The 24,464-nt window shown below is 41.4% G+C and overlaps 1 protein-coding gene across 1 annotated transcript in view; it reads right to left on the bottom strand.

Moving 5' to 3' along the window:
• Positions 1-24,464, bottom strand: part of MBOAT2 (membrane bound O-acyltransferase domain containing 2) — a 188,998-nt gene that overhangs the window by 138,169 nt on the left and 26,365 nt on the right. The window contains exons 2-3 of the mRNA XM_065400620.1: positions 18,804-18,949; positions 9,562-9,639 (exon numbers count right to left, since the gene is read on the bottom strand). Of these exons, the coding sequence (XP_065256692.1) occupies positions 9,562-9,639; positions 18,804-18,949 (224 nt within the window). The remainder of the gene's footprint in view (positions 1-9,561; positions 9,640-18,803; positions 18,950-24,464) is intronic.

The raw sequence follows: 24,464 nt of genomic DNA, 5'->3' as shown, positions 1-24,464 counted from the left end.
CTGCTCCCACTACCTCCTCTCTCTGCCACCATCGACAAAACTGCACCATCCTTCTCATCACTCAGACATGTAACCTGGATGTTATCTTCAATTCAGACCTCGCATTCTGCCCTCATATCCAGGCTATGTTTAAATCTTACTGATTCTTTCTGTGTAACTTCTTATTCACCCACACAACTAAAATCTTCTCCAGACTCTTATCTCAATTATTGCAACATTTTTCTTTCTGGCCTTGACAAATGCCATCTTGTCCCACTCATATGCATTCAGCATACTGCTGCAAAGCTCATTTTCCTAGCCCATCACGTTGACCACGTCACCTGTTTCTTCACATCTCTCCCCTGGTTTCCCCTTCTCCATCACATCTAATAAATAACTTGTCTTCACTTTCTATGCCCTTCACAGTCTCTCAAATCACTTTTGAGATGTTGAGTCCTGTCGCCAATCAGCCAAGGACACCAGCCTCCATCATCCACTTGTTAAATTTTCAAACAAGCACCCTTGTGCTTTCTCCTGTGCTCCCCTCACACTTGGGAGGAGTGCCTAGTAAACATCTGCAAAGCTACCTCATTATCCTCCTTCTAACCCCTTCTTAACTCTCTCCTTTTCCATGAAAGCTTGACAGCAGTTAGACTGCTGGTATGCTAAGACCACTTCTGATCAAGTTGACCAGCATTGTGTCATTGTTTCCTTGTCCTATTCCATCTGTCTGTATCCATCATCTGTTGCATTATACTGTAAGCTCTTTGGGGCAGGGACAAATCTTTTTTGTTCTTCATTTGTACAGTGCTTAGCACAATGGTCCTAGTATATGACTAGGGCTTCTAGGTGCTACAACAATACACATAAGTCCTTTTCCTAACAGAAAAATATAGTTTTCATACTTTACAATCCTAAAGACTGAACTCTATTTAATAGAGTCAAGTTAAAAAAAATAAACAAAAAATTTATTCAGCAATAAACAAACATTCCCAACTGCTATACCTGCTTAGTACACTAACATAGTGTGTGTAATGCCACAGTAATCAGGAACTTATACTAAATTAAAAACCATCAACTAGACAGAACTAACCCATGTGGAGCCTCTTTAAGAACCCCTATTGCCAACTTCTATTACCAGCTATTCAAGTAGAAGCAATTATGTTGTCAGGAATAAGGGATAAAGAACTAACTGACTTAATCAATTAGTATGTTAATAAAGAGCTTTGAAGATGAAAACACTAAGTATTAATAAACACACACAACCACAATCCAATGATAATGCCTTGCATCATGCCCCAAAGGCACCACATATAAGATTTGGCCAGCTACAAGGGAAGTAAATTCTAAAGGCAAGAGATAGTCACTGAGATAGTCTGTTGATCTTTTAAAGGTACACCAAGTGCGTTTATACCTTTTTAGGGGAAAATGAGATTGGCGTCTGGTCAATGGTATCAAAGGCTGCTGACAGCTGTCAGAGGGTTACAATGACAAAAGAAAAACTGCTGAACAGAGATCTAATTCACAGAGTCAATACTTTTTTTTTTTAGAAGAAGCCATCATGTTGAAAGAGTCCAGAGGACAGAGAAATCTGAATCTTAAAAGAGGAAGAACAGAAGGAACACTGGCGCCTGTGCAAGTATGTTGCTCCGGGGAGCACCAAAATCTTGACTTGCAAATTGATCCAAATATCCGAGGGACATAAGAGGAGGAGAATGACTGCAACTTGGGGGGGAAGTAGCAAGGCTATTTCAGATATTTTTTCCTGTAAATTACAGTTAACTGTTAAAAGCTCCTCCACATTTAACACAGATCAAATGCCTGATGTTCAGGGGGAAAATAATCTTGTTTTTTAGAAAGTATCTCCATCTTCTTCCTGGCAACCAGAGATTTATAGCCCTAGTCATCTTAGTCAGGTTCCTCAGTTATCTTTGTGAGATTCCTTGGGAGCTTTATGAGGCATGCAGTAAAGTTTTCCCACCTATATATGATCACAATTTGACCCTAACTGCACAATATCTGCTTTACACAAAAAGGTTTTGTTCCATTTAACATGCTCCAAGAGGCTAAGATTTCTAATGCTTTTCTCCTTCTGCAGCTGTTGTCCGGGTTGGGATTTTTTTTTGGGGGGGGGGGGGCGCATCTTGTTATCCTTAATCAAAGCTGGGAATGTTTCCTTGGCCCATTCTATATTTCATTCCAAGTATGACTTAAGAAAAAAGAAATTTCACTCCCATCTTAGCTTTCACAGCAATTCAAATTATATTCTATCCCACAGTTAAACTTGTCTGTCATTGAGCCCATGACATTTAGTGAAATTTGTCAGTTAAATGTTCAATAAAGCACTTCATTTAGCTTGCTAAGCGAGCTAGTTCAAATTGAGGAACAAGGCTTTTGCTTGTTCCAGCTTAACCTGACTTTAGGCATTAAACAATGATTTTTTCTGTGTACTCCAAGACTTTTAAAAATCTTTCATTGACTGTAATTTTGCTCTTTGAGCTGGGTAATATAAAATTCTAATGCCAATTTTTTAAAAAGATTACAAGAAACAAACCTAGGAAAAATATTTTCATTCTGACCTATCTGCAGAAGTGTGTGCATCTAGACCGCTATCTCCAGCCTCCTTGTCTTTCTGTGCCTTTATCCACTTAAAAAATGTAACAGCCCATTTGTCCCCCCTCCCCCAAATACACACACACACACACACACACACAATATACACAATAAGAAAGTGATGTTGCAGGACTCCAATTTCATTCAATACCCATTTGTACAGATTTCTCAGGTGCTAATTGTAGCTGTACTTCTACCATAAAAGGTGAAAAACAGGGATTTGCCAGAGGCTTTATTTGTAATCTGTTTAAAACAATAACAGAGCTCAAAAACACCACTCAAGCACCACTGCAAAGTGCCCAGTGTTCTGTTCAACCAACACTTCAGAATCCATACCTGATAAGTAACCTAGAACAGAGATTCTTGAACCGTGGTCCATGAAAAGCAGGCACATTGTGTTGACATCTCTGCCTTACTTCCAGTTGCTAAATTGCATTAAGAGCAGGGCCGCCCAGAGGATTCAGGGGGCCTGGGGTAGGGTTACCATATTTTGAGTGTCCAAAAAGAGGACACTCCACGGGGCCCCGGCCCCGCCCCCAGCCCCCGCCCCAACTCCACCCCTTCCCCAAAGTCCCCGCCCCAACTCCGCCCCCTCCCCTGCTTCCTACGAACATTTGATTCGCGGGAAGCCTGAAGCAGGCAGCAGGTAAGTTGGGGGTGGGGGGAGGAGGCGCGGCCCAGTCTGGCTCCCTCCGGCGGCCGGCCCCGGCCCCAGCGTCTCCAGCCTGGCTCGGCTCGGGCCCTGGGGTGCCAGTCCCCGGCCCAGCACCGCCGGCCCCCGGCCCAGCACCGCCGGCCCCCGGCCTGGCCCCAGCCCGCGGCCCAGCGCGGCCCCAGCCCCCGGCCCGGGCCCCGGCCCAGCACCCCCGGCCCCGGCCCCCGGCCCAGCACCGCCGGCGCCCGGGCCGGGCCCCGGCCCCGGGCCAGCCCCCGGCCCAGCACCCAGCGGCGCCGGATTTTCCCGGACATGTTCAGCTTTTTGGGATTTCCCCCCGGACGGGGATTTGAGTCCCAAAAAGCCGGACATGTCCGGGAAAATCCGGACGTATGGTAACCCTAGCCTGGGGTCTTTGGCGGCGGGGGGTCCGGGCCCCGCGAGAGTTTTCCGGGGCCCCCGGAGCCCCGAAAAACTCTCGTGGGGGCCCCTGCGGGGCCCGGGGCAAATTGCCCTACTTGCCCCCCCGTCTGGGCGGCCCTGATTAAGAAATAGCTAAAATATATTAACAAGTTTTCTAATAGTACTTTTCCACATAAGCAATTGCTGTAGTTCCACAGTGAGGATACACAAGTTCTGAATGAGAGGTGTTCCACACGATAGTGAGTGGGAAGAAAGACAGTCCATAAGACTGACTCTCTCTATTAAAACTCTCATTGTGTGGACCAATTTAACAATCCTCTGACCTAGAGACTGTGTGAACTGCTGGGGAAATTTTATATTATATATATTGACAACAATCAAGGTCTGCTAAAAACAAAACATATGAAATAGGTACAGAAAAAATTGTGCATAGCCACTAGATATTTCAAACCTCTCAATGATTTATAAATGCAGCTTATCTTTCTTTTTCAGTGATTAAAACAAATTGAGATGTATTGATAAAACACAAATCCATGCAGTAAGCAGTTTAAAAATCAGAAAGTCACTAATATAAATTAAAAACAGCCTTACCCTATGTTTTCAGCACCACAAGCAATAGACCCACAATATTCCTAAGACTTTCAGCACAAAGCAGAACACAGGCTTCTCCTAATGACAGGCCTAAATAACATGGATCAGCATCAACCAACAGATTACCTTCTAACGAGACACCAACTTTAGCAATTTCTCATTTAAAAAATAAACAAACAAAAAACCACAAGTGCTCCCTGGACCTGTTCCTAATCCTGCTCAAGACAATGACACAACATCCACTGATTTCATCAGAACAGTACGGCGCCCTTAAAGTCTGACTGCTATTGACACTAAATTTCATTTCCTCATAAGCACATGCAGCTTATTTACTGACCATAAAATGAGTAATTATGCAGAAAAGAAACAGTTGCCTAGGAACCTCTTTCTTCTTTAACTGCCCTGATCAAGTCACCCGTGTCAGAACAGCTAATATAGCTCTTTTCGAGCAGTGAACAAAGACACTTCCTTTTAAAATCAAGCACCGCAGGGGGAGGGGGAGTGAAGAATGTATATAACTCAGCTATAAAGGGCACTTCACAACCATAGAGCAAGACAGAGGAATTCTGCAACATATGCAGAAAATTTACAATTACCTTACTGAGCCATTTGCCTTCTAAAACTTCTTAATTCCAAAGGAATGTATTTTCTTTTCAAAACAACACCTCAGTTTCAAGATTCATTGTTTCATGTAAGGGCAATCAACAAACATTACCACAATTTAGTCACCATCAATCCAAACATTTGAGCTTGTGAATACTACAACTTCTCAAAACATCAGTTTAACCCTTCAGCTTTTTTATTCTACCAATATAACATGATTTAAATGTAGCCAAGTTAGAATACATAGATTAACATTTGATAGCCAAACCTGAGTGTCTGATGTAATGCTACAGATGGTTAACTAATGGAAGCTACAAATGTCTAGATAGCAGCATGGATAAAAATCAAGGATTTTTTTTTTTTTAATTTCAAAAAAATAGGATTTTTTTTTTATAAAATGCTTTTTGAGGGAAAAAAACCTATCTAAAGATAGTTGTAATTAAGATACATTATAGATCAAAGATATCTCATCATGGAATAGGGATTATAAATTCAAATTCTATAGTATGAGACAATATATTCATGTAATGTTTAAGAACAGTTTTGTAAATTAGTTCCAATAGTTCATGGATTAGGGACCCAATTTTATGGGGTTCCAGGGGATTCTGTATAGATTATTAGGTTAATGTTTCTATCTACCCAATGGGACTCAGAGCTCAGTCTAGAAGATACTATCAGAGATGCTTAGTTTTGCAGTTCTCAAACTGTGGATTTGTGTCTACAGAGGTAACATGCTTGTCAACAGCAAAAATGTTTTTAAATAAATAAATAATATATAGAGGTGAGAAATAACAGACCTCAACTCTATTGTCCTTCTGCAAATTTGTGTACGGAGAGTCAATCTTTACCTCTCTCTAAAAGTGCAAAGTTTCAAAAAGTTCAATGAATAGAAGATTGTTGGGGGGCAGAATAGATCTGGACAAGGAGAAGAAGTCTGGAGATAAATGTGAGAAGTGAGGGACTTATGCTTGTTTTGTTAAATATTGTACATTTGCTGTTGAAGAAAAAAATCCAGAATATTTAACATTGTTGTTTTAGTTAAATAAAACAATTTAAGTGTCTGTGATGTTCTCCTCCTAATACAGCATGGCAAGAAAATCCTCCAAATATTAATGATTAACCTGTTGAATTGGAGATAGTCCACCTCCCGATGACTTCATAAATATCTGCTTCAATTACCTTTGGTAAATGAAATAACCAAACAATCATTCATTTTCTGATATAGCTGAAAAACTAATCTTAAACAAAATAAATCACTATTTTAAAATGTATAGTGTGTACCGTACCTTCTAAAAATGAGACTTACATCTATCTCTGAGTTGTGAAGAATATGTATTAAGGTTATAACAACCAACAAGAATGCACTTTTATGTAGAAAACTATGATTAAATCAAGTCTTCCTGACTAGTGATTTAAATCATGATTTAAATCAATTTGATTTAAATCAAATCCACCCTGCTAGATACCATGGAATGAAATTCAAAGTTCCCCTTTCTTAACAAATGCACTTCTCACTGCCGTTATCTAAAGACTTCAAGATTCACCCAGAGTGCACACTACCAAAGAAAGACTAAAAGCATTGGAGGCATGGGATCATGGGGTCAGCCCAGAGAGCATGCTCTCAACGGGTGAAAATATTCTGCATAAACCTACTCAAACTTTGGGTAGTTAGACTGGCTCTGCTGACCGTCCTATCATGATACAAATAAAAAACATTCCAATAAGAACAGGTAACTGAGCTGTAGTTATCTGTCTCCATCAACAAGGCTAAACAAAAGCAGATACACCTCTTGCAGATGCTGATCCAGTTCACTAACAGAATGACCATTAAAGTGCAGCGTGGGAAGCAGCACTGTTGGACTGCACTGGGGAGGACCACAAGGTGTGGCTTCAACACCTGTGTTTCGCCATCCATATTGGTGTTACACTAGCATAGACAACAGCACAGCAGGCAGAGGAAGCAGGCTTACCCTGAGAAGATAAACTTGGACCAGTACTGAAAACAGTTGTACAACACCCAGGAGCATGTTTTAAATACAAGGGCATCTTATGTGCAGTAAAGGCTGAAAGCACTGGCAACAGAAGCAACTCCTTTTCTCCGCTATAGAGCATTACAGAATAAAAAACAACTTTCTCTTGCAGGAAACCCATAACTGAACTTCCACACTCCTGGGTTTTTAAAATCTCAACCGTGGTGTTTCATTCATAGTCTTTTACCTTTATCAGAAGCAGAACCATGAAATATGTCAATAATTCTAGTCACCAAACAAGATGTGCAAGTATATATATTAGCTTTAAATCGGTTATAGTACAGATGCTTTAGTACACTTAAAGGCTACCAACTGTAAGGTCCAAATACTGATTTCCACATGCAGACTGATGTAGTTTCTTGCCCTAACGCAGTGAAGATATTCCATCGCACTGGGCCATATTTATCCCAGATTTAATTTACCACAACTCTACTGATTTCAAGGGAGTTGTGCTTCCTTACACTAGGGATGAACTTGATTCACTAGGGTGCATACAGTTAAATTAAAAATGGTAATTAAAATAAGAGGATGCTGAAACAAAAATACTGATTGAATATTTTTCCTTTAATCCTTCAGCATTTGTGCTAACTAAAAGGAAGCTATGTTTCAATACTAAAATAATTTATGTTTCCATTTATTTATTTCAAATGTATTCTCTTTGGGATTTACTGCAATTGACAGAGCTTTTTATGAACAAAAAAGATTAAGATGAAACATGAACTGCATATTTCTTTTGTCCTTTGGCATCAGCTTTGAAAAAAAGAACATTTCATATGCAGAAATTAATATTTTTCATTAAAAGATAAAAGCTGCATGGTGTTATCTAAATTGTAATCTAGTAAATACCTGCACCTCTCATGCAGGAAATCAAGACCACTAAATCAAATATGGGTTTCTCGGCGGTGGCAGGAAATGGTACAGGGTACATGTATGCGGCCCACAGTGGAAGGGAGATTCTTGTGCTGCATGACATGGCAACTGTTTTGGACATGTCATTGATCGGCTCTCAAGGGATCTCCATTCTGTCCTTTTGACATGAAAATTTCATAGCCACAATGAGTTGGGGCAAGAAACCAGAGAGTTGAACTTTGAGGAACCTTAAAAATAACAGGAGTACTTGTGGCACCTTAGAGACTAACAAATTTATTAGAGCATAAGCTTTCGTGGGCTACAACCCACTTCTCTGACAGAGGAACACCCTACCTGTGTGGGGGTCGGGAGTAAGAAGGTATAATGCATCCGAAGAAGTGGGTTGTAGCCCACGAAAGCTTATGCTCTAATAAATTTGTTAGTCTCTAAGGTGCCACAAGTACTCCTGTTATTTTTAAGGTATAATAGGTTAATAGGGTGCCAGATTCTAAAATCTTGCGGAGAGTTTTTGCTGCTAAATCAAACTAGGTGGGTTCTGTTGACTCCAACACAGGAATATAAAGTGCATGTGCGTATGTATCTCTCTCTCACTCACACACACACACACACACACACACACACATCGACTCTCCCTTTCCCCTCAAAGATAATCTGGGGCAATTGAGAGACATCAGCAGTACAAGACCAAAATTACATCTCCTTTCTTTCCCCTCCCTTGTTTTGCCTGTGTTGTTTTTTTAAGTATCCTCTTCAGGGAATTAAGTCTCTTACTATGCATTTGTATGATGCCTAGTACAATGGGGCCCTAAACTCAGTTGGGGCCTTTATCTAATGTAAACAAATAATTCATTTTTAAAATATCCTTTTTCGTTTGTTCCCTTTAAAGAAAAAGAAAAAACATGTGAATGCTATTACATAATTAGGTCTCTATTTTAGCTTTAAATTGCAGCAAAGTAGATTCAGGTTAGACTGTGGCAAAACTTCCTAACTGTAAGGGTAGTTAAGCACTGGAATAAATCACCTAAGGAGGTTGTGGAATCTCTGTCACTGGAGCTTTTTAAGAACAGGGTAGACAAATATATTGGTCAGAGATGATGCAGATAATACTTAGTCCTGCCTCAGTGCAAGGGACTGGACTAGATGACCTTTCAAGGTCCCTTCCAATCCTACATTTCTATGATACTATTATTATCAGACTAAAATAGTGTCCTAATGTGAATACCTTTTCACGTGTTTCTTTTTCCTTTTTAAAAAAACAGAGCAAACAAAAAACAGTGGCATTTTAAATGAATTAATATTCACTTTCATCACACAAACCCTCTTCTCATGCCCGGATCTTTTCCTTCCATTAGTATTGAGAGTTATAAAATTGTATTAATATGGATTAACCATGTATTTGCAATCTAAGACTATTTATGATTAAGCAATGAGAAATGTATTAACAGCTATACATTGAGAATTACCAATGCTGCCTTAGGGTTTCTTTCTGCAGACAGTAAGTGGAGTAAGTGCTCAGCATTTCAAACAGACAAAGCAGACAAAAAGGGCGGTGTTTTTCCCTACAAACAAGCCATCTTTAGCGCAGTTCAAATACTGAAATGTTCTGATATTCTAATGCCAATAACAATATGACATACTAGGCATAGTTACAAGACATAAAGTGTGTCAGTAAGAGAAATGTATGCAGATATAAACCTAATTTGTTCTTATAAATAGCTATACAGCGACTTTCTAAATAACTGTTTATATTCTTCATTTAAATAACTTTAAATTTAAATAAAGAAACCCAATACTTACTTGTGCATATTTTCCACTCCTATTATGATCATGATATAGTAGGAAATTCCACTTTGTACAACAAAATGTAAGGCATACCTAGAAAAAATTATAATAGTCACTCCAGGCAATCATTTTTCATTACCAACAGTCTAGCACATATATATGTTTTCCTTACTTGAAATGAAAAGATAGATTTTTAATCCATCAGTTATTGTTACACGCTTAACAAGAAGATCTCCTTTAAACCTACTTTAAGGTAGGTAACTGAAAAGCAAAAAAACCCACCAACTTTTGCCCTTTACTATTTTCTTATAAAAGTATCTGTTTGAGGGTTTTTTGCATTCAAAATATCAGGTCCCTTATCCACTCTCTTTTACAGAGGACCTTGACATCTTTAAATGATCTGAACAGTTGTCTTACACAAGCCTATAACCTGAGTGGAGCTCTCCCTTATCTGAGGAAGAAGAGCATTCTGGCAGCTTGAGTTGTGAGAATTAATCTTTGCACATCATACACAAACAGTAGAGTGTGAAGTAAAGTTCACATTTTGCAGTTCACTTTTCACATAAAGGCAAAATATGATAATTGAAGTTCCACACTGACAGTCATATGGAGACTAATGTTCTACTTATCCAAAGAACAGGTACAGCATGGCAGCAATGATGATGTTTTCCTAGACCTGCGGTCAGCAACTTTCGGCAGGGGTTCCCAAACTTGGTTCGCAGCTGGTTCAGGGTAAGCCCCTGGCGGGCCGCAAGACGCTTTGTTTACCTGAGCCTCCGCAGGTACGGCCACTCGCAGCTCCCAGTGGCCGCAGTTCATCATTCCTGGCCAATGGGAGCTGCGGGAAGCGGCGCAGGCCAGGCCACTGCCAGCAAGTTATTTCATAGTGGCAACCAAATCACCATCAGTTGGTGAAGATTCAGTGATTAAAACAGTTTTGACTATCTGTGCATTTTCCTCATTGTTTTTACAAATAACGTGGTGGTAGAAAGTCATTTTTCAAAAGGGAAGTAGGACATTGGTAACAAATTTCCCTCTTAAGTTTATTTTCTTAATAGTATTTGTGACACTATGCCCCATATTCTTCATAGAAATATGTTTATGATATGAATATGGCATAACTAAGATGTATTTTATGCAAGCTGGGTCATGTGAGATATCATTGGAAAGGTTATGATTTACTATGCATGTATCATTCTGTATCTGAAGTTAGGAATATTAACTATATCAATTATAAAAGTGTTTACATCTGAGGAACACCCACCAGACAGAATGCAATCGGTCTGGATGGGCCATTAGGGAGAATGATAGGACTTTGAACATGCTAATCCCCCACCTTCCTGAGAAGTTTCCTGGGATGCTGCTTTGACACTGCAGGGACATGTGATCATATCACCTGTTACTGGATTCCATCTTGGATTACTAGTATTTTTTCACTGGGGGAGGGGAGGGAGAATCCCACTGAGACACAAAAAGATTCCCACCATATGTAAATCTTTTTTAAGTCAGTGAAATTAGGTAATCAGGGTTGGTTCTTTAATGAATCGCCACCCAAGATGACTGCTGGAAACACCTAAGACTGATCTCGGGAAGAGAACTGGAACCAGGCTAGAAGGTGTCTGGCCCATGAAAGGAATATCTGGAATTCTAAGCTGCAAGCAAGAAAAGTTTGTTTTCAAGAATCTCCGCAACCTGCTTAAAATGACATTTAGAGTGAGAAATTACAACTTGTAGCCAGTAGTGCATTAAGTTTAGTTGACGTGTTTGCTTTATTTGCTCAGTAATCTACTTGGATCTGTTTGCTATCCCTTATAATCACTTAAAATCTGTTCTTTGTAGTTAATAAACTTGTTTTTGTTTTCTATCAATCAGTTTGTGCAATTCATAACTCAGGGAGGGGGGGCAAAAAGCTGTGCATATCTTCCTCCACACTGAGGGAGGGCGTGATTTTCATGAGCTTACACAGTACAGATTTCTGTGCAGTGCAAGAGAATACAATTTTGCACTCCAGAGAGGGGTGCACTTGAATGCTGGGCAATCCCCAAGCTGAGTCTTCCCACACAGAGCTGATCTCAGTGTCTGTGTCCTTTTGCAGCTGGATGTGGTCCTATCTGTATGTGTATTAGAGGAGGCTTAAGGGCCTGGCACAGCAAGACAGGGTGAGGGAGCCCAGGCTGGTGGAACGGGTGGGCTCAGTAGGACCCCAGTACATCAGGTGGCTCCCTGAAGGGGGGGTTAATGTGTCACAGTATTATCTATGAGGAAAATGTGTTTGATCTTCATTAGGCAGACTCTCTCTCATTTTGGGACCATCTTAATCAAAAGAGATCAAATGGCTAAAATACCACTAATTTATTTGGAAATTTTCTTTCCCATACAAATACAGCCTAAAAATCAGCTGCTGTTGCTAGTCACCTTCAGCTCAGTTATCACAGACATTTATAAGGCAAGTTTTCATATAAATCTTGGGCATTCATTTCTTCCAAAAACTGCTTGGCCTTTTTGATATAAAAGCAGGTCCAATTCACATGGATCTCCATTATTACAAAAAGATCCTTGCATCAGCAGGAGTTAGCCTATTAGAGATATAAGAAGGTTAATATTCATATTGGCTTTGATGTAACACTGTTGCAACTTTTTTTAAAGAAAGAAATGCTATACTGAATATTTTAAAAGAGTATTGTAAAGATGTTTTATCCACTTATCCGTCTCGTTTTATGGCAATTAATACTAAGAAGGAAAAGCATTTCTTTTTTAAAAAATCTAAAATTATCAATACTATTTTCTATTTCAAGTCCTTATTAGTTACAATGAATTCCATAACTATATTTTCTTTTTTAATTCAAAAGCTAAAGATCAGGAACAAGATTATGTATCTTCAAGAAACCCGATACATAAGCCTCCTCTAATACACACACAGATAGGACCACATCCAGCTGCAAAAGGACACAGACACTGAGATCAGCTCTGTGTGGGAAGACTCAGCTTGGGGATTGCCCAGCATTCAAGTGCACCCCTTTATTGTAAAAAGCATGCCTTGTGGTGGAATTGCAATCCATATTAGTATGTTAATACTCAGTCTCTAAAAGTATTAATTCTTTTATACAAGAACAGAAAAGTAATACTAGCAGTGTGATTGATCTTTGAGTCATATGCAATTCAATTACAACAGCATTCAAATGAATAGAAAACTATAAACCTAAATATTTTAATTAACCCATTTTAGCTATGTGCTAGGTACACTCTAAGGGTGCTTCAGTACTTTCAAAGAGGACACTATGACCTTTCTTTGTACCCCAAATCACCATGCCAGTGTAATAAAGGTGATTTAAGACTCTGTGGAGTTCACTTGAGGCAAGCAGGTTATATTATTAATCAAGTACGTTCTTGGAGGATGGCAGATTCCAAACTGTTCCCTGCATTTGGAGTTTCTGTGAGTGCAATTGGGGATTCAGGACAGAAAAAAGAAGCGTTACTCCCTCTGGAGCTGGGTTGACCATAAACTGCCATCTAATCAGACAACTGAATAGCTGGAGAGGAGGTTGGTAGATTTTATTAAAGTGAAATTTGAGTGTACTGGAATTGTATTCATTTTAAAATGTAATTTTTCTTTTTGAGAGTCTTTGAATTTTAAACACTGTAGAAGATAATAGGTTAAGGTTCTCTCTAATCTGTATATAGGTGATGACATAACGAAAGAGATTTTCTGTACGGTCTCCATCTGCAGGCAGGAATGATACCAAACTATTTGGACTAACAGAAAGGATCAAAGACAGAATAAAAAGTTGTTTTTTTCTCCTAAATTAAGAGAGGACTGATGTTTTTGGCTGAGATGAGAGGCAGCAGAAATTTGTAAACTAACATGCTTAATTATTTCCTTGGAAAAAGATGAAGTTAGTTTCCAGTAGTTAAATATGAATAAAATATCAGAATATGCATAAGACAAACCTCATATCCAGCATTTCAGATTGCAAATTATTTAAATTATTTATTATTTTCTAAAGCAAGAGATAATTACTTAGGACCACATTCAGTGAAGCCAAGTCAAAACCAATGACACCCTAATTCATCAGTCTGGATGAATTTTGACTGATATTATTGCCTAATTTTTATGTTATTTCATTTCTCACCTGATTGCCAATGAAGCTCTGTACTTATTGTGTAGTTTTCTGTCTTCTAACAGTAAATTTCAGAAATCCAAATTTAGAAGGAACAATATATTTTCATTTATTTTGAAATACTCTTGTAACTTTTCCTCAAAGGAGAGGTGTGAATTATCTTTTTGTTATAAAAATACCGTATCACTGCACTATATGTTTACCGTATTTGATAAAAGGAGAGTAAGTGTAGGGTTGCCAACTTTGGTTGGACAAATTCCTGGAGATTTCATAACAACATAATCTTTAATTAAAGATTAATCTTTAATTCCTGGAGACTCCGGGACAATCCTGGAGGGTTAGCAACCCTAAGTGTACGGCATAATCTACATTACTGGAATATTGGTATAGAAGGGTACAGCTTGCTAAGGAAGGACAGGCAGCGTAAAAAGGGCGGAGGCGTTGCTTTATATATTAAAAATGTATACACTTGGAGTTTGGTTGAGATGGAAATAGGAGACAGACTTGTTGAAAGTCTCTGGGTAAGGATAAAAGGGGTAAAAAACAAGGGTGATGTCATGGTAGGCGTCTACTACAGACCACCTAACCAGGAAGAAGAGGTGGATAAGGCTTTTTTTAAACAACTAACAAAATCTTCCAAAGCACAGGACTTGGTGGTGGTGATGGTGAACTTCAACTACCCAGACATCTGTTGGGAAAACAACAGAGCAGGACACGGATTATCCAACAAGTTCTTGGACTGTATTGGAGACATTTTTTTATTTCAGAAGCTGGAGAAAGCTACTAGGGGAGAGGCTGTTTTAGATTTGATTTTGGCAAATAGGGAGGAACTGGTTGAGAATTTGAAAACTGAAGGCCACTTAGGTGAAAGTGATCATGAAATGGTAGAGTTCACAACTCTAAGGAATGGTAGGAGGGAAAACAGCCCAATAAAGATAATGGATTTCAAGAAGGCAGATTTTAGCAAACTCAGGGAATTGTTAGGTAAGATTCCATGGGAAGCAAGTCTTAGAGGAAAAACAGTTCAAGAGAGTTGGCAGTTTTTCAAAGAGACATTATTAAGGGCACAAGAGCAAGCTATCCCACTGTGTAGGAAAGATAGCAAGTATGGCAAGAGACAATGCAGGCTTAACCAGGAGATCTTTAATGAGCTGAAACTCTAAAAAAGAGTCTTAAAAAGTGGAAACTAGGTCAAATTACAAAGGATGAATATAAACAAACAACACAAGTATGTAAGGATAAAATTAGAAAGGCCAAGGCATAAAACAAGATTAAACTAGCTAGAGACATAAAGGGTAACAAAAAAAAACATTCTACAAATACATTAGAAGCAAGAGGAAGACCAAGGACAGGCTGTCAATTCCAAGGCCCACAACTCAATAGGGGCAGGGAGGAAACAATAACAGAAAATGTGGAAAGGGCAAAAGTGCTAAATGACTTTTTTGTTCTGGTTTTCACCAAAAAGGTTAGTAGCAATTGGATGTCTAACATAGTGAATGCCAGTGAAAATGAGGTAGGATCAGAGGCTAAAATAGGGAAAGAACAAGTTAAAAATTACTTGGACAAGTTAGATGTCTTCAAGTCACCAGGGCCTGATGAAATGCATCCTAGAATACTCAAGGAGCTGACTGAGGAGATAATTGAACCAGTAGTGATTATCTTTGAAAAGTCATGGAAGACGAGAGAGATTCCAGAGGACTGGAAAAGGGCAAATATAGTGCCTATAAAAAGAGGAATAAGGACAATCCAGGGAATTACAGACCACTCATCTTAACTTCAGCACCCAGAAAGATAATGGAGCAAATAATTAAGCAATCAATTTGAAAAATACCTAGAAGATAATAAGGTGATAAGTAACTGTCAGCATGGATTTGTCAAGAACAAATCATGTCAAACCAACCTGATAGCTTTCTTTGACAGGGTAACAAGCCTTGTGGATAGGGGGGGGGGGAAAAAACAGTAGATGTGGTATATCTTGACTTTCGTAAGGCTTTTGATACTATCTTGCATGACCTTCTCATAAACAAATTAGGGAAATACAACCTAGATGGAGCTACTATAAGGTGGGTGCATAACTGGTTGGAAAACCTTTCCCAGAGAGTAGTTATCGGTGGTTCACAGCCAATCTGGAAGAGACTTCCATTTAGGAAGGAACAATCAGTTACACACATAAAAAAAACAGAAAATGACTGCCTTGGAAGGAGTACTGCGGAAAGGAATCTGGGGGACATACTGGATCACAAGCTAAATATGAGTCAACAGTATAACACGGTTGCAATAAAAGCAAACATCATTCTGGGATGTATTAGCAGGAGTATTGTAAGCAAGACACAAGAAGTAATTCTTCCGCTCTACTCTGCACTGATTAGGCCTCAACTGGAGAATTGTTCTGGGTGCCGCATTTCATTTGTGGACAAATTGGAGAAAGTCCAGAGAAGAGCAACAGAAATGATTAAAGGTCTAGAAAACATGGCCTATGAGGAAAGATTGAAAAAACTGGGTTTGTTTAGTCTGAAAAAGAGAAGACTGGGAGGGGACATGATAACAATTTTCAAGTACGTAAAAGGTTGTTACAAGGAGGAAGGAGAAAAATTGTTTTTGTTAACCTCTGAGGAGAGGACAAGAAGCAATGGGCTTCAATTCAGCAAGGGCAGTTTAGATTGGACATTAGGAAAACCTGTCAGAGTGGTTAAGCACCGGAATAGATTGCAGAGGATATATGGGGAGAACTTGGCGGACAGGTAAAGTGCACAGACCACTACTGCTTACTGCTAACGTTAACCAAGCCAGCAGGCCGTAAGTGAGCCTATGCAGCAGCCTTAGCATGACCGAGTCAGGAAGGGTGGGGTTTTGGACTACCACAAAAAGGACAGCTTGACCCAGAGTCCTTCCTGATAACATCTCTGTTGAAATTGCTGAGGTATGTGTTTAAGAAAAACAAGAAGCTTATCTATATGTGCCCTCAGGAATGTGTCTGTCAGGGGCTCAAGGCATGCAAACTCTGCAAAAACACATCTGGCAAATTGATAATCAGAGAGAATTCTCTTGCTTAACCTTTGAAATTGCTTGCTTAACAAGTTTTATTTGAGTGACGTGTTGTTATAATACTAATGAATAAATAAGGGAAGAAAGTTTGGAGTAGTTGGATTCTTCAGGGACTCTTCTTCTGGTCACATCTTGGGGGTCTCACCAGCAGATGCAAGATTGGCCATCGGAAGGCTGCCGCTGTGCCACTCAAGAGCCACACCCAACTTCAGTAATTATTGGGGGTTGAGGGTGTTTTATTAACCTGTTGCGGACATGTGTAAGTGCTTGACACTAAGTTAAGTATATCTTTAAGTGAGAGCACTCTTGTATTGTCCTGTTTGTGCCAATCATCTATCGGTCGGACAGCCATGTCTCCATTGATTTATTTCCTGACACCACCTTGCACAGAGTAAAGCTACCAAGAGCTTTGGGTTGAAAGAACCACAAGTAACAAGGGCAGTTGTGGAATCTCCATCACTGGAGATTTTTAAGAGCAGGTTAGACAAATGCCTTTCAGGGGTGGTCTAGATAATACTTAGCCCTGCTTTAAGTGAAGGGGACTGAACTAGATCACCTCTCGAGGTCCCTTCCAGACCTACACTTCCATGATTATGTGCATGTGTATAAACTGCAAACTTCTACACATAAAACTGAAAGATAATATTAATTAAGAATAAGCCTAACTTTCTGATTTCCTGAATCTATAAGCAATGTCTGCAGCAAGCAGATGTTTAGGTACCTGTGTGACTAAACTGAATATAGGGGCCACAACTGTAGTTCAGAATTCAAGAACTATGCAAAGAGAAGGGGGGAGGGGCATTAGCTCATCCTATCTTCTTAATGTTTTTAAAACGTTGCCAGAATATTTTAGTCAATTAAGAAAATGCCTTAGCCTATATAACGGTGCCTCAAGAGAAAGTTGGACTAGCTGTTGTGCCACACACCAATTAAGCCAACTCCCTCTTATTTCATCCTGAACTAGCCTGATAAGTACTGAACCACACTGCACGAAACAACTAGATTATACAGTCTGTAGTGTAATTTACATACATAAAAGTAAATGCATTTCTTGTATCGCCCCTACTGCTGTTCTGGCCAATTACACCTTGAGTATATACAACGGTGAAGAGTGTGGCAGAAGAACCTATATAGAATATCATATATTGAGATATTCTAACAGCAGTCACAACTTAATCTTAAAAGATACTCGCTGGAGTCCACCTTCCTTCCAGGCCCTTCCTGGTGCCAGAGAAACACTCTATAGCAACAATTCTGTTCACCGCCCTTCTCCCATGGTATTCAGATCTGTATTCAGTATTTAACAAAAAACTATGCAAGCTAATTGATATTTTGAGATTAAGAAGTGGTATCTAGGCATGTGATTAATTTAGTATTGCCTCATAGCTATGCTTGGATGTACTAGTTTTATTGATAAGTGTTGGTAAATATTGATTTCACTGTACACATACACACACACACAAAAGTATGTCCATAAATGATAATCAAAATTTACAGGCAAGCAAAGTAAGAAAAATACTGCTTCAGAATTTATCAGAGTTTGATTTCAGGATACTTATTTTGTATACTTTGACCTGTGATGTTGACAGTTTGCGTTTTAACAGTTATAGAGCTTTAACTTTTTTAATCTCAATGTCTGTCATTAAATAATTTCCTGCAATTGTGAAAATTTAAATCAATAAAAGCAGAAAAAATAGACACTGAAATTATCCATTGAAGCTATAAAAAAAATTACTTTCTGCCACACCTACTCAGAGCAGTATGTTACACAAATTTGTCACAAGTTGTACAAGTTACAAAATTAGTTTTTATTTTAGCTCTTTCTCTCTCCTCCCAAAAACAGCTGCAAGATACAATCCTCTGAAAAAACCTTCAGAGAATTAAATAATATGGCATTTAGAGTACTTTCCATCTCAGTTGCATTGGATGGAGCATATATTACTTTGTTTCTTTCAGTACATTTGTGTACAACAACCAAAAGAGAACACAGAAAGTAGTAAATTTAACTGTAATAAACTTCAGCAGCACTAAATACCAAAATGTATGTAACAAAACACATGAAACAGTTGAAAAAGATGATAAAATGTTACTTACCATCCAAAACAAAAAAGTGCAAGATAAAGGCCTAAAAGCGTGGCAACAACATGTCTTATAAATGAGCTAGTTTTGCTTGAATGAAGGTATGTTCGAAACCAAATAGCTGCAAGCAAGGCAAAGAGTTGGCACACTACGAAGTTAACCTGCAGAGAAAAGACAGCTGTTATTCTACACAATCATATACTTCCTTGCTTCCAAATCAAAAACCTTACCAACAACACCCGCCCACTAATGATAGGACCAAAAGTTCTGAAAACTAAGTACTATATTCTATACCACTGAATTACTGAAGCATCTCACAATTTTAAAGAATTAATCTTCACACCGCATTTCTAAGGTAGGAAAGTCTATACCCATTTTACAGATGGAAAACTAAAAGGAACAGAGAGGCTGATTCATCAAGATTACAGAGGAAGTCTGTGACAGATCCAGAAACTGAACCAAAATAACATAAATCCCAGACCAGTGCCTTAACCACAAAGATATTCTTCCACTTCTGATAACTCGACTTTGTTTTTGAATTGGGATATCATTTTTAGAATGTTGCCTTCTTTAGACTGAGACTAGAGCTGACCTTTGCTCCCATCAGGGCAGAGAACCTATTTTGATGGTCTGTCCTCAGATCTAAAAGAACCAGTTGAAGTTTTGGAGCTGAATAGAGGCAGAGTGTTGTGCAGCCAGATCCTCACATCAACAGCATGGTTGGATACTATGTTTTTCTTATGTTCTTTGACTTGCTAAAGACCCCTCTCCTTTTACTTTGCTGTCCTCATAGGCAAGTTGACTTATAGTACTGGTGACCTGCCATTCTGCTACGGGTGAAATGATTAGGTAGGCGGCTATACCACTGGAAACAGAAGTTACATTCTGAGTCAGACTGATTGTGGCATGAAGAGTTTTCAAAGTCTTATGCCAAGGCTGTGATGAAGTGGTTCTCTTCCTCTAGCATAGCAATCACAGAGACTTGGGCTATGGACAGCCTGATAAACCTAGTTCTCTTTACTCAGAATAGACTGTTTCTCACAGTCACAAATTTTCCATCTATTTTGCAGACCAGATTATTCATCCGATTATTCCAAATCTATTTTTATATCAGATGAACACTTTCAGGTTGGGGAGAACTGTGGTCTCTTCTCTATTTACATTTCCACACAAGTTATTCACTAGTTCTGTAGGTGTTTGGGTAGCTTCAACCTGCAACTGAAATGTGGACACGCGTCCCTCCTTTTCATAAAAATTGTTGAAGTTTACATTGATACACTGCTCTTACTGGCAGAGACTATTGTGCTTTCCTTCGAGAAAACATGGTATCGACATCAGACATGAGAAACTGTTAAGCCATTTCACTTATTGTTGACACTCTGTAGTCTTCCTTTTTTGGGAACTGTGTACCCAGAGTCCTCAAACTTCCTTAACACCTTTCAATCTGCTCTAGTCTTGTTGCTAGACAATCTCCTGGTGACATAGTGAAGGTAGTTAGGAGTTATGGGATAGTAAATTGCCAGGATCAGTCTTTTTAAATTAAGTCCTCATATACCCTATGCAACCCGCATTGCCCTAGATTATGTTATCAGCAACACCTGCACAACCCTAAATGAAGACAATGATGTTGCACAGGGTGTCAATTAAGGCCATAATCTGAACTGCAGCATCTTCATTACTGGTGATGAAGCAAGAGAAACAAGAGACCTAGCTTGAGTGTCATAGCCCAGGATGAGTTTGCAAGTCTGGAAACAAAAAAACAAAAATTCTTGTTCTTGTAAAAGGAGGAAATCTTGTATGGAGTCATTGAAAAAAAAATAATATGGACTTGAGTTGTACAAGTAGAGCTAAACTGAGTAATTACAACAAATGAAAACATCAACATTCATCCTGGTTAATATCAAATGTGATGGAACTGAAACAAATACCACCCCCACCTCAAGATATTTTATTTGAGAAAACAGCATAGTAAGAGTGTAGGATTTCATACCTTTCCTCAGGAACAGCAGAGCCGAAGCCTGCATCCATTCCACATGCAAACACTCCTACTGATGTCAACAGAAGTTCCAAGCGCAGAGTTGTAGGACTGTTACCAATGTTATATTGTTGAACTTATTCCTTAAAAGCTACCCAAAATGACTCAGAAGTTCACAGTGAGCATTTTTAGCTGTATATGTCCTAAAGTAGGGTTACCATACATCCGTTTTTTCCCGGACATGTCCGGCTTTTTGGTAATCAAACTTCCGTCCGGGGGGAATTGCCAAAAAGCCGAACATGTCGGGAAAAATACCGCCGGCCGGGCACTTCCCCTCCCGTGCTCCGGCGGCTGCTGTGCTCCCTACCCTGACTCTTCAGCTCTGTTTAAGAGCCGAGCTGCCCGAGCGCTACTGGCTTCGGGCAGCCCCCATGCCTCCGGACCCTGCGCCCCCGGAGCCCAGGAGGGGAAGTGCCCGGCCGGCGGCTCAGGGTCCGGAGGCAGCCCGAAGTCGGTAGCGCTCGGGCAGCTCGGCTCTTAAACAGAGCCGAAGAATCAGGGTAGGAGCACAGCAGCCACCGCCGGAGCCTGGGAGGGGAAGTGCCCAGCCGGCGGTTCAGGGTCTGGAGGCATGGGGGCTGCCCGAAGCCGGTAGCGCTCGGGCAGCTCAGCTCTTAAACAGAGCTGAAGGGAGGAATTCTGGTTGCTGCAGACAGAGACATGCACGCTGGAGAAGCATCTTCATTGGAGAAGCCGCATTGTTCACTCCTCTTTGTTTCAGGCCAGCTTCACTGATTGGGAAGGAGGTGTTGGGGTCACGACTCCACCCTCATCCTGCCCTCTCCCTATTTGCTTATAAGCAGCTAGCACTCCTGGAGGCATTAGCAGAGAGGAGTCAGCTTGTGGCACGCGTGTGCAAGAAACTGGGGGAAGCTCCCTGCTTCTTTGTACACCGTCCTTGGGGCCATTAGATTGTAAACAATTGTGGGCAGAGACTTGCTATTTCAATGGGGCTGCACAGCACCATGCACCCTTGCAGCACTTAGGAAATCATAAATGGCAAAGCACTGTGTGTGCTAGTTAACAATCTTTGCCGTGCATCCGTGCTGCTCCCTGCCACCCCAGCACACAGCAGAGCCTTTCCCTCGCCTCCCAATCACTCCTAGATCTGTCTCTCTTGGAAATGGCTGATCCTGTGCAGAGATGGCCCCCAACTGGAGTCTTTTATCTGATCCTTCCTGAACTCTGGATAAAATGGAGCTCGGATCGGAGCCGTTGCTGAGTTTGCTCTTTTTTTGCAAAACCACAACCTGACTGATGGAAGTTTTGCAACCTCCAGAGATCTCCCAGCTGGATGTAGCTAGTTCCTGGGGCCTATACCTTGTCCATTCCTGCAGCTGTGTCTCAACCAAGAGTTACCATACATCCGGATTTTCCCGGACATGTCCGGCTTTTTGGTCCTCAAATCCCCGTCCGGGAGGAATTTCCAAAAAGCCGAACATGTCCAGGAAAATAGGGAGGCACGGTAAGGGGACCCCGAGTGCGAGTGGCTGTAGCAAAACTTACAACTCCCCCGATCTGCCGGGGCACAGAGGCAGCGGTGGCATCTGAGTGCGCAGCCGCCTCCTCCCCAGGCTCCAACTTTCCCGGCTCTCGCCGCTCTCCACCGCGGCAGGGGCCAAAGCAACTTCCCCAGCGCAGCAGCAGCCGGAGCCCGGGGGCGGGAGGGAGGAGGGGGAATGCGGGGTGCTCAGGGGAGGGGGCGGAGTTGGGGCGGGGACTTTGGGGAAGGGGTTGGAATGGGAGCGGGGAAGGGGCGGAGTTGGGGTGGGGCCGGGGAAGGGCGGAGTTGGGGCGGGGCTGGGGGCGGGGAAGGGGCGGGGAAGGGGCGGAGTTGGGGCGGGGCTGGGGGCCCCGTGGAGTGTCCTCTTTTTTCAGTGTTGAAATATGGTAACCCTACCTAAAGTCCACAAACATTCACATACATGCACACAAAAATGGAATCAAGATGTGTACACAACCTTGTGTTTCTTTTCACCTGTTCATTACACATACCTCACTCCATCTTGTCTAACACTTAGCCCTGGTCTACACTACAGGGTTAGGTCAAATTTAGCCGCGTTAGGTCGATTTTATAATGAATGCGTCTACACAAGCAACCCCGTTCGGTTGACCTAAAGGGCTCTTAAAATCGACTTCTGTACTCCTCCCCGGAGAGGGGAGTAGCGCTAAAAATCGACCTTGCTGAGTTGAATTTGGGGTAGTGCGGACGCAAATCAACGTTATTGGCCTCAGGGAGCTATCCCAGAGTCAGGGCTGGCTCCAGGCACCAGCACAGGAAGAAGGTGCTTGGGGCGGCCAATGGGAAGGGGCGGCACGTCCAGGTCTTCGGCAGCAATTCGGTGGCGGGTCCCTCAGTCCCTCTCGGAGGGAAGAACCAGCAGCTGAACTGCCGCTGAAGACTGAAGCGGCGCGGTAGAGCTGCCGCCGAAGTGCCGCCGATCGCAGCCTGTTGGGTTTTTTTCCCTTCGCCGCTTGGGGCGGCAAAAAAGCTGGAGCTGACCCTGCCCAGAGTGCTCCAATGTGACCGCTCTGGACAGCACTTTCAACTCCAATGCACTAGCTAGGTAAACAGGAAAAGCCCTGGGAAATTTTGAATTTCATTTCCTGTTTGGTCAGCGTGGCGAGCTCAGCAGCACAGGTGACCATGCAGTCCCCCCAGAATCGCAAACGAGCTCCAGCATGGAGCAAACGGGAGACACTGGATCTGATTGCTGTATGGGGAGAAGAATCTGTGCAGGCAGAACTCCGATCAAAAAGAAGAAATGCTAACATATATGCCAAAAATCACACAGGGCATGATGGACAGAGGCTACAACAGGGACACGCAGCAGTGCCGCATGAAAGTCAAGGAGCTCATGCAAGTCTACCAAAAGACAAAGGAGGCAAACGGTCGCTCTGGGTCGGAGCCCCATACATGCTGCTTCTATGATCAGCTGCATGGCATTCTGGGGGGGACCCTACCACTATCCCACCACTGTCTGTGGACACCTGCAAGGAGGGAGTCTCACGCAACACAGAGGAGGATTTTGTGGATGAGGAAGAGGAGGAGGAGACTGCGCAGCAGGCAAGCGGTGAATCCGTTCTCCCCGGCAGCCAGGACCTTTTCATCACCCTGGAGCCAATACCCACCCAAGGCGGGATCCCCGACCCTGAAGGCGGAGAAGGCACCTCTAGTGAGTGCACATTTGTAACTACAGTACAGGGTTTAAAAGCAATAGTGTTTAATGTATGATTTGCCCTGAAAACTTGGGATGCATTCACGGCCAGTACTGCTACTGGAAAAGTCTGTTAACGTGTCTGGAGATGGAGTGGGAATCCTCCAGGGACATCTCCATGAAGCTCTCCTGGAGGTACTCTGAAAGCTTTTGCAGAAGGTTTCTGGGGAGGGTTGCCTTATTTTGTCCTCCACGGTAGGACCCTTTACCACGCCAAGCCAGTAGCAAGTAGTCTGGAATCATTGCAGCACAAAGCATGGCAGCAAATGGTCCTGGGTTTTGGTCACATTCAAGCAACATTCGGTCTATATCTTTCTGTGTTAGCCTCAGGAGAGTGATATCATTCATGGTCACCTGGTTGAAACAGGGGAATTTTTGTAAGGGAACAGTAAAAGGACCCCGTTCATGCTGGGCTGTTTGCAC

Source organism: Emys orbicularis, chromosome 3 (assembly GCF_028017835.1).
Source record: "Emys orbicularis isolate rEmyOrb1 chromosome 3, rEmyOrb1.hap1, whole genome shotgun sequence".
In the NCBI taxonomy this organism is placed as follows: domain Eukaryota; kingdom Metazoa; phylum Chordata; order Testudines; family Emydidae; genus Emys; species Emys orbicularis.
Note: the sequence above shows the minus strand (reverse complement) of the source record. Positions and strands in the feature narration are given on the sequence as shown.